The sequence below is a fragment of the Carcharodon carcharias genome, chromosome 4 (genome assembly GCF_017639515.1).
Source record: "Carcharodon carcharias isolate sCarCar2 chromosome 4, sCarCar2.pri, whole genome shotgun sequence".
Taxonomy (NCBI): domain Eukaryota; kingdom Metazoa; phylum Chordata; class Chondrichthyes; order Lamniformes; family Lamnidae; genus Carcharodon; species Carcharodon carcharias.
This window is the reverse complement of record NC_054470.1, coordinates 110,856,341-110,872,419: the sequence shown is the minus strand read 5'-3', so window position 1 is coordinate 110,872,419 and position 16,079 is coordinate 110,856,341. Positions and strand designations below refer to the sequence as shown.

General features: G+C 43.2%; 1 protein-coding gene across 1 annotated transcript in view; it reads right to left on the bottom strand.

Moving 5' to 3' along the window:
- Positions 1-15,093, bottom strand: part of svep1 (sushi, von Willebrand factor type A, EGF and pentraxin domain containing 1) — a 232,852-nt gene extending 217,759 nt beyond the window's left edge. Inside the window, exons 1-3 of the mRNA XM_041185318.1 lie at positions 14,994-15,093; positions 13,968-14,086; positions 13,017-13,439 (exon numbers count right to left, since the gene is read on the bottom strand). Of these exons, the coding sequence (XP_041041252.1) occupies positions 13,017-13,439; positions 13,968-14,086; positions 14,994-15,093 (642 nt within the window). The remainder of the gene's footprint in view (positions 1-13,016; positions 13,440-13,967; positions 14,087-14,993) is intronic.
- Positions 15,094-16,079: the final 986 nt, after the last annotated feature.

The following is a 16,079-nucleotide window of genomic DNA, read 5'->3' as shown; positions in this document are numbered from 1 at the left end:
CATCCCATCAAAGAATAAATTTAAAAATGATTGAAGAGTCCAGGGCACTGACAGAGCTCGCAGCTGTCAGCGCACACGTGGAAGCTGACGTGTGGCTAAGGGTTGCAATTGTAATTGAAAATGTTGCCGGAGTGGGTGGGGCAAATAGAAATTATTGGAGAACTAACAACAGAGATGATTGTGTGGAATTTATTTTCCATTTTCATTTATTTTTGAAGTTCTCCCCTGCTGAACATCATTCCCATACTAGTCGGAAATTCCTCAATTCATTACATTGATCCCTTGAGCATAGAGACTATGCGTTGTATGAGAGTAACTTTGGTATTTATCAACCAGGTTTTATGTAGTTTGATTATTGACTTAAAGTAATTGGAGCTTAACTGTTCCTGTTGCTTGTAGGTCAGTTTATTACCAGTTTTCCCCTCAAACTTACTTGCTATAAGTCAAACAATCCTTTGTCATTATATTTCAATTTTTCTTTGGAAGATAAAGGGTCTCTGTAAGTATTTTTGTAACTCAATCATTTGTTTACAAACCACTAGTACTGTCCATCACCAGTAAAACTCATGGCAATAATTCTTCGCTTTCTCAATCAGTCATTGAGTCAGGCACCAGTGTTGTAAGGTTTCTGTCATTGTGATTGACAAGGTTGGCCCTTTGACTGTAAACAAGGCCACATTTTCCAAATACTGGACTCAGAACCAAGAGTCCCAAATGTTTTTATAACGAAATACGGCAGGAGTACAATGTTTGGTATGCTGCAAAGATTAATGTCTGACAAAAAATTGTAAAGGTTTAATGATGGAGCTTTAAATCATTCTAAATGGCCATCAGCCGATGCCTTAAAGCGGGGCAAATTAAGTTCCGCACAAGTATTATTGTTACATATTACACAAGATAGCGGAAAGATTTTGAGTTGATGTTGAGTTTAAAAATTGATATATTTACTTCACAGCACAAAAGGAGGCCATCTGGTTCATGGTGCCTATGTGAAAGAGTTCTCTAATTAGTCCCACTGCCCCCTGCTCTTAACCCCATAGCTTTGCTAATTTTTCCTCTTCAAGTATTTATCCAATTCTCCTTTTCGAAAGTTACTACTGAATCTGCTTCCACCACCCTTTCAGGCGATGCAATCAGATCAAAACAACTCACTGCATTAAAAAAAAAAGTTCCTGCATCCTAGCTCTTTTGCCAATGATCTTAACTCAGTGCGCCAATTGTATACTGACCCTTCTGCCCGTGGAAACATTTTCTAGTTTCCAGTTAGAGCTGGAGGAGTGGTCACTGCCTGATTGTTTTGAACATTGCGGAGCGGTCAAGGGGAACAAGGAGGGTCAATGCACTGTTATACATCATTGCATTGTCTGTAAATATCTGTAAAGAGATAGGAACTAATTAGCTAGGAACTAGTTGCTTTGCGCAAGTGTTCCAGGGAGCCACATTTTGCAGCTGCACCCGGCTGATGTGACATGTAACTGAACCAGTTTGAACTGGTCCTTCTTATGTACAAGGTAGCATAGCAAGTTAAAGATAAAGAGTTCTGATATTCCCAAGACAAAGGTTGATTATTACCAACATCAGGGGTCAAAAAAGCAGTAAGAACACACCAAAGTGTCCATCAGAGAGGCTGTCATTCGTGACTTTGAAAGAAAAAAAATACTTGCATTTATGCAGTGCTTTTCCTGACCACCAGACATCTCCATATGTTTTACAGTCAATGAAGTACTGAATGTAATCAATGTTGTAATCTAGTCAGGCTAGTCAGGTTTTAAACTGGGAGCTTTAGGACCAATGGGCATTGTACTGGGAGACAACATATGGAGAAAGTTAGTGAGGAAGATGAGGTTAGAGACAGGTGGATTCTGCTGAAAATGGACCTTTTGAGGGATGATAACCTTTAAATTCAGAGGAAAAGCGAGCTTAAATCCAGAGAACCATGTGTAGTTTTGGCACTCATGAGACCATGAGGAGTTACATAACAAGGAAGGAAAATGAGAAAAATGCACCAAAACAGAACAAAAATGTATTGGCAAAAAGACTGACAATACACAATGGTACAAATTGGAAACAGAACTGTGGACTCTGCTGGAACAGGTCTTGGATGTGTTTCTGAGACTTCAGATTCCTCTTCCTTAGGAGTTTCGATGTTCTGGAAATCTCTGCCAGAATCCATTTCCTACAAGCATCCAGAACAGGGTGCAACCTCATCTGTTAAAAGTTTAACAATGCTCTCAGATAGTGAAAAGAAAGATAGAAAAACCTACACTTAAGCAGCACTTTTCACCAGCTCGCAACATCCCAGAACACTTTACAGCCAATAATGACCTTTTTGAAGTGTAAGCCAAGGACAGATGTCAGCCTGAGAGCAAGGTGGAGAATTAAAATGACAGGCCACCAGCAGCTCAGGATCATGCTTACAGACTAAATGGAGGTGTTGTGCAAAGCGGATACTTAATCTGCGTTTGGTCTCCACAAAGTAGAGACCATTTCGGCCGCCTCCAACATTGATGCTACCAATAAGCACATCTTCCCCTCCTCTACCATTTCAGCATTCCGAAGGGACCATTCCCTCCGTGATGGCCTGGTCCACTCCTCAGTCACCCCTGACACCCCATCCACTTCCCAGAATCCCTTTCCATGCAAGTACAGGAGATGTAACAAATAACCTTTCGCCACCTCTCTCCTCACAGTCCAAGGCCCCAAACACTCCTTCCAGGTAAAGCAGCAATTAACGTGTATTTCTTTCAATTTAGTATACTGTATTCACTGCCCACAATGTGGTCCCCTTACATATATTTAAGTATAATATATATGTAATCATATATATATATAATATATATCCAGTGCAATACTGAGGAAAAATTGCACTGTCAGAAGTATTGTCTTTTGGATGAAATGTTGAACTGGGTGGATGTAAAAGATCCCATGACACCATTCCAAAGAAGAACTGGAGAGTTATCCCTGGTGTCCTGACCAATATTTATCCCTCAATTAAATCACAAAAAACAGATTATGTGGTCATTATCACATTGCATTTTGTGGGAGCTTGCTGTGTGCAAATTGGCTGCCACATTTCCTACATCATTACCGTAACTACACTTCAAAAAGTACGTCATTGGCTGCTAAAGGCTTTGAGACTTCCAGTGGTTGTGAAAAGCACTATATAATTGCAAGTCTTTCTTTGTTTTTTTAATAATTCCCAGGGGAAATTATAATGGGGAATAGGGAAATAACAAAGACATTAACAAATACTATGCATCTGTCTTCATGTGAGATGACACAAAACACATTCTGGAAATAGTGGGAAACCAAGAGTCTAATGAAAACAAAGAACTGAAAGAAATTAGTTTTAGTAAAGAAATAGTACTGGAGGAATAAATGGGGCTAATAGTGGACACATTCCCTAGACCCTGATCGCTGCACCCGAGTGTTTTAAAGGAGATGGCTGCAGATATCATGGATGTATTAGTTTTAATCTTCCAGAGTTCCCTAGATTCTAGACTGGTCCCTGTGGATTGGAAGGTAGCAAAAGTGCCACCATGGTTCAAGAAAGGAGGGAGAGAGAAAACTAGGAAATGAAGGTCAGTTAGCCTGACGGGAAAGTGCTAGGATCTATTATTAGGAATGTGGTAGCAGGACAGTTAGCACAGCATAATATGGTTAGACGGAGTCAATACGTATCTATGAAAGGAAAGTCACGTTTGACAAATCTGTTAGAGTTTTTTGAAGTTGGAGCTGGCTGGATAGATAAAGGGGATCCAGTGGATGCAGTGAATTTGGAAAAAGTGATGAGGAGAATGCAAAGAGGCTACAAAGGGATATAGATAGGTTGACTGAGTAAGCAGAAACATGGCAGAAAGAATCCCATGTGGGGAAATGTGAAGTTATGCACTTTGGTGGAAAAAAAGGAAGAGCAGAATATTTCTCTAAATGGTAAGAGGTCAGAACATGTTGACATACAAAAGGTCCTTGTACACGAATCACAAAATTAACATGCAAATACAGAAAGTGATTATGAAGACAAAACGTGTGTTAGCCTTATTGTGAAGGGAATTGGAGTATAAGAGTAAAGAAGTCTTATTACAATTATCACTATGACGGGAAATTGTGGCTGAATGAGATCTACCTATAACTTCACTAGCTAACCAAAAACGTATTGACCTGTTTAAAGAGGAGCTTTTTTTTTTTCAAAAATGTGAGAAAAGACACTGACCAAAAATAGCTACTTGATGTCTGGTATTGTAAGTTGACCACTCTTCTGGGAAATTCCTATATGGATTGCATTGCATACCTGCCCTGACACACCTGGAGGGGTGGTTGTTGGGGTGGGGAGGTTGCGTCAAGGTCCACTTCAAAAGGACACTCTTGAAAGGAAGGCATTAAAAATGGAAAGTGCTAGACTTTAATCAGCTATAATTCAGTCAAGACAATGGTAATTGCTAACCAGCCAGATACACTCAACAGACACTCAAACCCTCCTTGTGGAGAATGAAATAACCCCACCTCCTGTTGGTTTCTACTATCTTGAAATGTGTCAAGATTCTGAGATGAAAGATCAAAAATGTGATTACTTGGTCTACTACAATGACTACAAGACATGTTAATTGATTTGCTATCTTGGATATATAGACAGGAGTTTTTAGAACTGGTTTTGCCAAGCCATAAACAGAGAGAAATCATCAAAGTCATCTGTAAAAACTTTCCAAAAGAGCAGTAAGGAATCTTTCTCTCTTAAGAGGCAAAACAATCACACATGGCCTTGATGAGAGCACACCTGGAGTAGTGTGTGCAGTTTGAACTCCTTACCTAAAGAAGTACATACTTGCCTGAGAGGGAATACAATGAAGGGCTGGACTGATTCCTGGGATGAGAGGGTAGTCCTTTGAGGAGAGATTGAATGGAATGATCTTATATTGCCTAGCATTTAGAGAGGTGCAAAATCCTTAAGGGGTTTAACAGGGTAGACGCTGAAAGGCTGAGAATGTGGGTTACAATGATAAATGTTTTATGCTCTGAAAGATTTTTGAGCTCTTATAAGTGAGCTGGGCAATGTTACAAATAAAAATAAGCAATGTTTAAGCATCTTAAGATACGCCCAGGAAGAAATTAGGGTGAATAACCAAATACTAATGATCAGCATCTGTACAGTGTAGAACACTGGCAGTGAGTTACAACACAGCCAGAGACAAACAGCTGTGAGGATGTTAGATTAATGGTGTTTGAATGTCAGGAGAACTGTATGTTTATTGCTTTAAATTGAATGCCTTAAATCAAATGTGTTTATTTTATTCTTTTAAATGAAATATTCTTATCATGATAGAGGGTTTGATGGTTAAATCCATGTTTGAAGATTATAGCGATGTACAATCAGGAATGATCTAACTACTCGATAGAACACAATGGTTCCTGTGCAGTGATCAGCTGGTGAATATAAATGGAATGCAATATTGGAGTAACAGCTTTGAATTTTTACTAGATTTCCCTAGAGGGTCAGGGAGAAATTACACAAAAGTTTAAACTTTCTGGAAATCTTATCCCTGCTTTTTTTTTAACATGCGATGAGAAGTGACTCGATTACACTGAATCTTTGCTGGTAACTTTGACACTGCCTGTTGGAAACACCTCGATGGGACAGTAATTATTTTCTTCCACTGGCAAAATGAAAGCTGAATGTTCATGAAAAAAGAACCATTTGAGGAAATAATCATTTGGTGGTACAGAACTTGAGTATTGCTGAAAAAAAATGTTGTCAAAGCTTTTCATCTTGTACTCATAAGGACAATCACAAGAATAGGAATGTCAGGGGAAGCAACAACCTTATATGAGAAGAGAGTGCTGATTGGTTGGTAAGTGGACTCTGATTGGTAGAGGTGTTGCCATGGAGAATGCACTAGTTGATGGTGGCTGACTGTTAACTGCCAAACATTGTTTGAAATTTAAACCAGATAGCTTGACTCTGATTGATCAAGGCATTGCCCTGAGGAATGAATCAGTGAATGGCTATTATGTATTTTGTTCAGCTGAAACAGGTGCAATGTGTGTACATGTTCTTTCTGTCTGCATAGAACAGGGCCCTGTGTATTAATATGTGTAGCTTTCAGTGATTTTTGAGGAAAGTTTTTATACACACAGTGAGTTATTATGATCTGCAATGCACTCTGTCAAAAAGGGGAGTAAAACAGATTCAATAGTAACTTTTAAAAGGAATTGGATAAATGCATTTGTTGCATGGGATATACAGCACAGAAACAAACCATTGGGCCCAACCAGTCCATGCTTGTTTATCCTCCACTCAAGCCTCCACCCATCCTTCATCTTTGGGGAGGTGATGGCATAGTGGTATTGTCACAGGACTAGTGATCCAGAGACCCATGGTACTGCTCTGGGGACCTGGGTTCGAATCCCACCACAGCAGATGGTGGAATTCAAATTCAATAAAAATATGGAATTAAAAGTCTAATGATGACCATGAAACCATTGTCAATTGTTGTAAATATCCATCTGGTTCACTAATGCCCTTTAGGGAAGGGAATCTGCCATCCTTAGCTGGTCTGGCCTACATGTGGCTCCAGATCTGTTGAAGCCTCATGGCATCAGGCCAAACATGGGAAAGGAAACCTCCTGCTGATTACCACATACTGCCCTCCCTCAGCTATGAATCAGTGCTCCTCATATTGAACACCACTTGGAGGAAACACTAAGGGTGCAGAATGTACCCTGGGTGTGGGAATTCAATGTCCACCACCAAAAGTGGTTTGGTAGCACCACTACTGACTGAGCTGGCTGAGTCCTAAATGATATAGCTGCTAGACTGGGTCTGTGACAGGTGGTGAGGGAAAAACATTCATGACCTCATCCTCACCAACCTGCCTGCCACAGATGCATCTGTCCATGACAGTAGGAGTGACCTCCACAAAGTCCTGTCTTCACATTGAGGATATGCTCCATCGTATTGTGTGGCACTACCACTGTGCTAAATGGGATAGATTTCAAACAGATCTGGCAACTCAAGACTGGGCATCCATGTGGCGCTGTGGGTCATCAGCAGCAGCGGAATTGTACTCGAACACAATCTGTAACCTCATGGCTCAGCATATTCCCCACTCTACCATTACCATCAAACCAGGGGACCAACCCTGGTTCAGTGAAGAGTGCAGGAGGGCATGCCAGGAGCAGCACCAGGCATACCTAAAAGTGAGGTGTCAACCTGGTGAAGCTATAACACAGGACTTCTTATGTGCCAAACAGCATAAGCAGCAAATGACAGACAGAGCTAAGCTCTGCAGTTCTGCCACATCCAGTCGTGATTGGTTGTGGACAATTAAACAACTCACTGGAGGAGGAGGCTCCACAAAAATCCCCTTCCTCAATGATGGAGGAGCCCAGCACATCAGTGCAAAAGATAAGGATGAGTTTGCTACAATCATCAGCCAGAAGTGCCGAGTGGATGATCCATCTCAGCCTCCTCCAAAGGTCTCCAACATCACAGATGCCAGTATTCGGCCAATTCGATTCACTCCATGTGACATCAAGAAATGGCTGATGCCACTGGATACTGCAAAGGCTATGGGCGCTGACAATATTTTAGCAATAGTACTGAAAACTTGTGCTCCAGAACTTGCCATGCCCCTAGCCAAGCTGTTCCAGTACAGCTACAACACTGGCATCTACCTGGCTATGTGGAAGATTGCCCAGGTATGTCCTGTACACAAAAAGCAGAACAAATCCAACCTGACCAATTACCGCTCCATCATCAGTAAAGTAATGGAAGGGATCATCAACAGTGCTATCAAGCGGCACTTGCTTAGCAATAGACTGCTCACTGATGCCCAGTTTAGGTTCCACCAGGGCCACTCAGCTCTTAATCTCATTACAGCCTTGATTCAAACATGGACAAAAGAGCTGAACACCTGAGGTGAGCTGAGAGTGACTGCCCTTTGCATCAAGGCAGCATATGACTGAGTGTGGCATCAAGGAGCCCTAGCAAAACTGGAGTCAATGGGGATCAGGGGAAAAACTCTCCACTGGTAGGAGTCATACCTAGCACAATGGAAGATGGTTGTGGTTGTTGGTGGTCAATCATCTCAGCTCCAGGACATCACTACAGGAGTTCCTCAGGGTAGTGTCCTCAGCCCAATCATCTTCAGCTGCTTCATCAATGACCTCTCTTCCATCATAAGGTCAGAAGTGGGAATGTTCGCTGATCGCACAATTTTCAGCACCATTCGCGACTCTTCAGATACTGAAGCAGTTCATGTCCAAATGCAGCAAACCCGGACAATATCCAGCTTGGGCTGACAAGTGGCAAGTAACATTTGCGCCACACAAGTCAGGCAATGACCATCTCCAACAAGAGAGAATCCAACCATTGCCCCTTGACGGTCAATGGCATTACCATCACTGAATACCCTATTATCAACATCCTGGGGGTTATCATTGACCAGAAACTGAACTGGGCCAGCTATATAAATACTGTGGCTACAAGAGCAGGTCAGAGGCTGAGTGCAATGAGTAACTCACCTCCTGATTCCCCAAAGCCTGTCCACCATTTACAAGGCACAAGTCAGGAGTGTGATGGAATACTCCCCACTTGCCTGGATGAGTGCAGCTCCAACAACACTCAAGAAGCTTGACACCATCCAGGACAAAGCCGCCCACTTGATTGGCGCCACATCCACAAACATTCACCCCCTCCACACTGACACATAGTAGCAGCAGTGTGTACCATCTACAAGATGCCCTGCAGAAATTCACCAAGGTTCCTTTGACAGGTTCCAAACCCATGAGCACAACCATCTAGAAGGACAAGTGCAGCAGATAAATGGGAACACCACCAGCTGGAATTTCCCCTCCAAGTCACTCACCATCCTGACTTGGAAATATATCACCGTTCCTTCACTGTTACTGGGTCAAAATCCTGGAACTCTCTTCCTAACAGCACTGTAGCACTGTGGATGTACCTACACCACAGGGACTACACCGGTTCTAGAAGGCAGCGCAGCACCACCTTCTCAAGGGCAACTTGGATGGGCAATAAATGCTGGCCCAGCCAGCAAAGCCCACATCCCGTGAATGAATAAAAAAAAATCTCATCCTCTCAGCATATCCTTCTATTCCTTTCTCCCTTGTGTGTTTATTTATTCTTTCATGGGATGTGGGTGTCACTGGCAAGGCCAGAATTTTGTTGCCCATCCCTGATTGCCCATGAACAGAGGGGCTTACACAACCATTTCAGAGGTCATTAGAGAGTCAACCACATTGCTATGGGTCTGGAGTCACATGTAGGCCAGACCAGGTGAGGACGATAGATTTCCTTCCCTAAAGGACATTAGTGAATCAGATGGGATTTTATGACAATCATTGTTAGTTGTCATGGTCACCATTACTGAGACTAGCTCCATAATTCCAAATTTTATCAAGTGAATTGAAATTTAAACCCAGCAATCACGGTGGGATTTGAACCCATGCCCCCAAAGAATTAGCCTAGGCCACTAATGCAGTGACATTACCTCTACTCCCGCTGCTGCCCCTTAAATGCATTAATCCTATTCACCTTAGCCACTCCCTGTGGTAGTGAGTTCCAGATTCGCACAACTCTCCATGGATGGACATAAAACAGGTGGAGAAAATGAGGAGAGGAGAGGTAGAAAACCTAAATGAAGAGAAAGGTCCTTCAATCAGTGAAGTGGGCCAAATTGGCTGAGAGAGTAACTGTCCATAAGAAAGTGGTGGGAATATGGGATGAGAAATAAGTTAGCTTCACTGGAAAGGAGGCTGCGTGGATGACATTATGGCTAGAGCAGGTCTTGGAGGCAGGAAAAGGTGAGATCATAGAGTTGAAAATGAGGACAGGAAGATAGAGAACCAGTGGAGATTAACAAGGATAGTGGCAATGAGGGGTACAAGCCTTAGTGTGTATGAGAACATGAATCATGGCATTCTAAGTGATTATAGATACACAGAGGTCAGCAATAAAGTTCAGCTTCAAAATAATATGTTATATTAACACCTACCTCATGAAAACAACTGGCAAGACCCGACAACCTATCACTTACTCACTGACCTTAATCGAATAGTTTTAATGCTGCTCTACAACTAGCACGGAAAGATCAGGGAGTCAACTTGGTGAAAGGTCATCCGATCTTCTCTCAATCCCCACGGGAAAGCATCCGGGTTTAAGTCATCTCATAGCAGTGATAGCTGGGCTGAGATCAGGAACTCTTTGTGGGAAAGTAATGGGGAGAATCCACATCCCATCAAAATGGAGCACAGATTGCTGACAGACAGGTACACTGCAGCCCGGCTCACTGAACAGGAAAGCGTACTAACAGAAATGAGGGACCAAGGGAAGTTGAGGAGCAGACAATTAAACCACATGGTCTTGAAATGACAGTGCAAGGTGATGCAAGAAAAGGGAACATTCAGCTGCAATATCGTAAGCTACTCATCCTATATCTGAATACTCAAATTCAAACAAAAAATTGAATTCAGAAATAGCAATTCCTTTGTTGCTGTTTTAATAGAAGTATTCACCCTTTAAGAAACAGGGAGTGGTTATTACATCCATTGATATAACAGACAAGGTAATTAGATATTTATATTCATGGGCATTGCTAGCATTTGTTGCCTGTTCCTAATTGCGCTAGATCTGAGTGACTTGCTCAGCCATTTCAGGGGCCCTGTCTGCCCTCTCAGGTGGCATATCAAAATCTCCTGCCACTGCTTTGAAGAGCAGGGCAGTCCTCCTTGGTCACCCCCGTATCCGCTAGAGTTTAGAGGAATGGAAGACGATCTTATTGAAACATATAAGGTCCTGAGGGGACTTAACAGGGGGATGCTGAAAGGATGTTTCCCCGTGTGGGGCAGGCTAGAATTTGGAGACACAGTTTAAAATTAAGGGATTGCCCATTTAAGACGCAGATGAGGAGAATTTTTTTCTCTCAAAGGGTTGAGTGTCTTTGGAACTCTCTGCCCCAGAGAACAGTGGAGGCAGGGTCATTGAATGTTTTTGAGGCAGAGGTAGATAAATTCTTGACTAACAAGGGGGGTCAAAGGTTATCATGGGTAGGCGGGAATGTGGATTTGAGGCCACGATCGATCGGCCATGGTCTTATTAAATGGGGGAGCAGGCTGTAAGGGGCTGAATGGCCTACTTCTGCTCCTAATTCATATGCTCACTTGCTCTGGCCAATATGTATGCAACTGTGTACTGCCTGCAAATTTCTATGAATTAAAAAAGACTTGCATTTATATAGCACCTTCCGTGACCACGTGCCCCAAAGAATTTAACAGCCAATAAAGTACATTCAAAGTGTAGACACTGTTTGAATGTATTAAAAAAAGCAGCCAATGTACGCACAGCAAGTTCCCACAAACGGCAATGAGATAATAATTTAGTTTTCGTTTTAGATATCGCTGAAAAGAGAGTCATGCTCCCGAAGGTTTTCATCCTGCACTCGCAGACAGCGCATTTGCCCTGATGAGCACAAGATGAAAAGGATCAGCAACATGTCTCTTTTTTTTTTGCAGTGTTCAAATTCTATACTTCTAAACGGTTATTTTATTTTTCGGCGTTGAGGAATAAATATTGGCCAGGACACTGAGGAGAACTTCCCTATTCTTCTTCAAAATAATGCCATTGAGATCTTTTACCTGCATCTCGAGCAACACCTTATACAAAAGACAGCTCCTCCAACACTACAGCACTCCTTCAATGCAACATTGGGGGTATCAGCTCAGCTAAAACTTAAACCAACAACCTTTTCACCTGGAGCCAAAAGTGCTACCCACTGATCCCGAGCTGGCACCTTTGTTTTGTTTGCTATTTTCATGGTAACAATATCTTCTTGTCCTCTAATATTGCACCAAACAACTCTAATTCAGATAAAAGCAAAAAACTGCGGATGCTGGAAATCCAAAACAAAAGTAAAAATACCTGGAAAAACTCAGCAGGTCTGGCAGCATCTGTTGAAGAGTCATACGGACTGGAAACGTTAACTGTGTTCCTCTCCGCAGACCTGCTGCCAGACCTGCTGAGGTTTTCCAGGTATTTTGATTTTAACTTTAATTCAGAAGCCGGTTACTGTCCGAAGCTCACGGAAGGGTCCAGGCTTTGTGTAAGTTACGATTCAGCAGCTCCGAGAGCTGGCCATGTCTGTAAATTACATTCTGCTGTGGATTTGGCTAAGAGATTAGAAATGATTGTGTTATCATCCCTCACTGCCAGGCAATTCAAAGGCTTGTGAGTCAGCACACAATGTGTGACTGTCAACCCTTCCCATATCAGATTTATACAGCCCATGTGGTCAGACTACAGTTCTTGCAAGCGGATGTGTTGCTTCCCCAAGCCACTGTGAACAGACAAAGACAACATCAACCATAACAATAACAATTTAAATAGCATCTTTAACAAAGTAAAATGTCCCAATGAGCTTCACAGGAGCATCATCAAACAAAATTTGCCTCTGAACCACCGAAGGAGATATTTCCTAGGAGAGGTGACTAAAACCTTGGTCAAAGCAAGAGGAACGTCTGAAAAGAGGTGGGAGAGGTTTAGGAAGGGAATTCCGGTGCGCAAAAGGCCAGGATTGGAGAAGCGCAGAGATTTTCCAGGTTTGTAGGGCTGGCAGAGGTTACGCTGATAGTGAGGGCTGAGGGACTTAAAATTGAGAGAATCCAGTTGGTCAAAGGGCACAGGGGTGACGGGCGAACGGAGCTTGATGTGATTTAGGATATGGGCAACAGAGTTTGGGATGATCTCAAAGCCTTTCCATAGCATACGTGTCTAAGATGATGACTGCAATTTCACTGAACCTTGAGCTAAAGCAATAAAGGTTTATAATGTAAATTACAGTGTACCTGGGAGGAGGGGAGCATTTTCCCCTCATACCCCTCAATGCCAGTGGATCATTCACATTCAACCTTTTTAACTTTTCAGCCTTACATTCCTCTCATGCCAACTGGCTAACTTTCCTATCCTCTCTGAGAAGTGAATGGTAAACAGGAGGGTGCCTTACTGCTGCCTGCTGGAAAGCTCCCTTGGTGTAGGTGCCACCTCCCCTGTAGCTGATGGCAGGGATCTCCTCATTCAGCAGAGAGCACTTGTGCTGGTGGTACTGGGGGGCTGAGATGTAGTCGACCCTGGGCACGACGTTGCTCCTGGACGAGAAGGTCACGATCGCCACCCGGGTGGCAGATGGCACCACCGGGAAGTCCGAGAGCAGCTTCTTGACAAACTTCAGCTCATTGTCGAAATTGACACTGCCCACGCTGGAGGACTCGTCCACCAGGAAGACCAAATCAAGGTTCAGGCTTTTCTCTCTCAGCTTGCGCACGTTCCGCTTGAAGACTGAGCCCAGCTTCAGTACCCTGTTGGTGCCCGTGCCCAAGCTGTTGCGATGCTCTTTCAACTCAAAGGTCTTCCCTTTTAAGATGCCCCTCTGGAAAGCAAATGGGAGATAGGAAGCCACACAGCAAGCAGCGTGAAGAAACAAGGAGAGGGTTACAGCCTGTCGCATTATTTAACAAAGTAAACACAAGACAGGAAAAGAATAAAGTTAATAATTCAATCTTCCCAAAATCTCCCAAGGCTTTCTACAGTTTCTTCTGCAAGACGGACACAGGGAGAACAATCTCTCTCTCTCCAAATCCTCTCTTATAACTGCACTTTCTCAGGAGAGCAGTACAAGGAGTCAGGTTGTGATAGGATGAAACTTTTGAGTGTCTTTCTGACACTAAAGCAGTAAAGGAGAGGGGCGGGCTTTTTTAAAAAAAAAACTGCTGGAGTAACTGAGATTCCTTGTCGCTGTTACTTATGCGTCAAGCTATCAGCATTCCCAAAAAAAACATCAGCACAAACTTCCTGATTGATCCCATATGTCTGGCAGACCCAGTAACCGAGAGTGCCATTTTAATTGAAAACACTTTGGCTACTTTTGAGTCCCAATTGTTAAATAGCTCAGCTTCACCTTGGACAATGGTACTTCTTCCAATTGGCTTCTGCTAAGCAGTCGAGAAGGTATTTTTTTAATTAAGCCAAATGTAACTTTGATGAATGTGCTCAACTCCCAATCGATGCAGAGGATAACTAGAGCAGAAGATTGACACATTCCATTAAACACAGGCACTTTAAACAGCCTTTTCAAAACATGTTTTATTTCTTACTATTACTTTTGCCCTATACATGCTAGCAAACAGCTTTAGGGACTGAATGAGGAATGAGTTCGATTTTTAAAAAAACTACATCAGCTGCTAAACCTGGCTAGAAAACTCAAAAATCTCGCTTCTGACTATAGCATTGCTATGAAAGGGATTCCAGTCAGGATTATTTCCAAATCGACTAGATTTGCAAATTAAGTGTGTTTCCAACAATACAAAGACTTGAATTTCTATAGCCCTTTTCTCTTGCAGCCTCAGGACATCCCAAAGCGCTTTACAGCCTACCATCATACTTTTGAAGTGTAGTCCTGTAATGTAGGAAATGCAACAACCAATTTGCACACAGCAAGCTCCCACAAATAGCGACAAATGACCAAGTAATCTGTTCTTGTGATGATGTTTAATGGCTAAATGTTGGTCAGGACACCAGGGAGAACTTCATTGCTCTTTCACGAAATAGCGCCATGGGATCCTTATGTGATCCTGAGACCCCTTTGGTTTAACATCTCATTCAAATGACTGCACCTCAGACAGTGCAGCATTCCCTGAGGCTACATTGGGAGTGTCAGCCTGGAATATGTTGTCATAAATCCCGGCTTTATATCAAAAATGGCTTGATGTATTTACTGGCTGAAAATCACTGACTTTCAAAAGACCGAAACCACATTCCAGTGACTTTTTTATAAGAGGGCTGAACATAAGCATGACCATAAACTTATACTTTCCAAAGCCATTAAAATGGAGTCAGCCTCCCTCGCAAACCCAGCAAAGCAGACGCCCTTGGAGTGTGAATGGGATCATCTCCTAACCCAGTCACAGGAAATCCAGACAATCACCTGGGCAGAATTTTGCCCTCATTGGGCAGCACAGCGGGCAGGCCTGAGAGCAGTCGTGAAGACGACCTCGCCCGCGATCGCCTCTCGACACGGATTTCATGCCGGCCGGCCAATGAACGGCCAGCCAGCGTGAAACATGCGCTGCAGTGCAGCGCTGCCAGGGTGGGGGGTGGGAGGAGCTCGAGCACGGAAGTTCGCGCATGCCCAAGGGAAGATTCGCACAGTAAAAGCTCCTTGAGGCACGGAGTTTCCTCAGGGAGCTGAGGATTTTCCATATCGCTGCAGCGCGTGTTTCACGCTGGCTGGCCGTTCATTGGCCGGCCGGCATGAAATCCGCGTCGGGAGGCGATCGCGGGCGAGGTCGTCTTCACGACTGCTCTCAGGCCTGCCCGCCGTGCTGCCCAATGAGGGCAAAATTCTGCCCAGGTAATTGTCTGGATTTTCTGTGACTGGGTTAGGAGATGATCCCATTCACATTCCAAGGGCGTCTGCTTTGCTGGGTTTGCGAGGGAGGCTGACTCCATTTTAATGGCTTTGGAAAGTATAAGTTTATGGTCATTCTTATGTTCAGCCCTCTTAGAAACAAGTCGATGGAATGTGGTTTCAGTCTTTTGAAAGTCAGTGATTTTCAGCCAGTAAATACATCAAGCCATTTTTGATATAAAGCCGGGATTTATGACAACATATTCCAGGCTGACGCTCCCAATGTAGCCTCAGGGAATGCTGCACTGTCTGAGGTGCAGTCATTTGAAAAAATAAAGATATTAAAAATGTTAAAAAAAACATGTCCCCTCGTGTCACTGTGTTACATGAGCAGAGACATGTTACAGATGAGTGCAAAAAGGTTTTTTTTATATAATCACTGGTTGAAACCTCAACCCACCCGTGGGTGAGGTTTTGCCAAAAATGCAAAGGCTGCTGGGCCTTTTGCCTGCCCGCTAACCGAAAAATTACTTCATTAAGGGCCCAATGTTATCGCGTGTCATTTTACGCTCATTCGAGCACAATATTCTGCCCCTGGTGTATTCATCTGGGTGGGGCCTACGCATTAGATGTAATCACCTCTGACAATAAACTCTGCCTGAG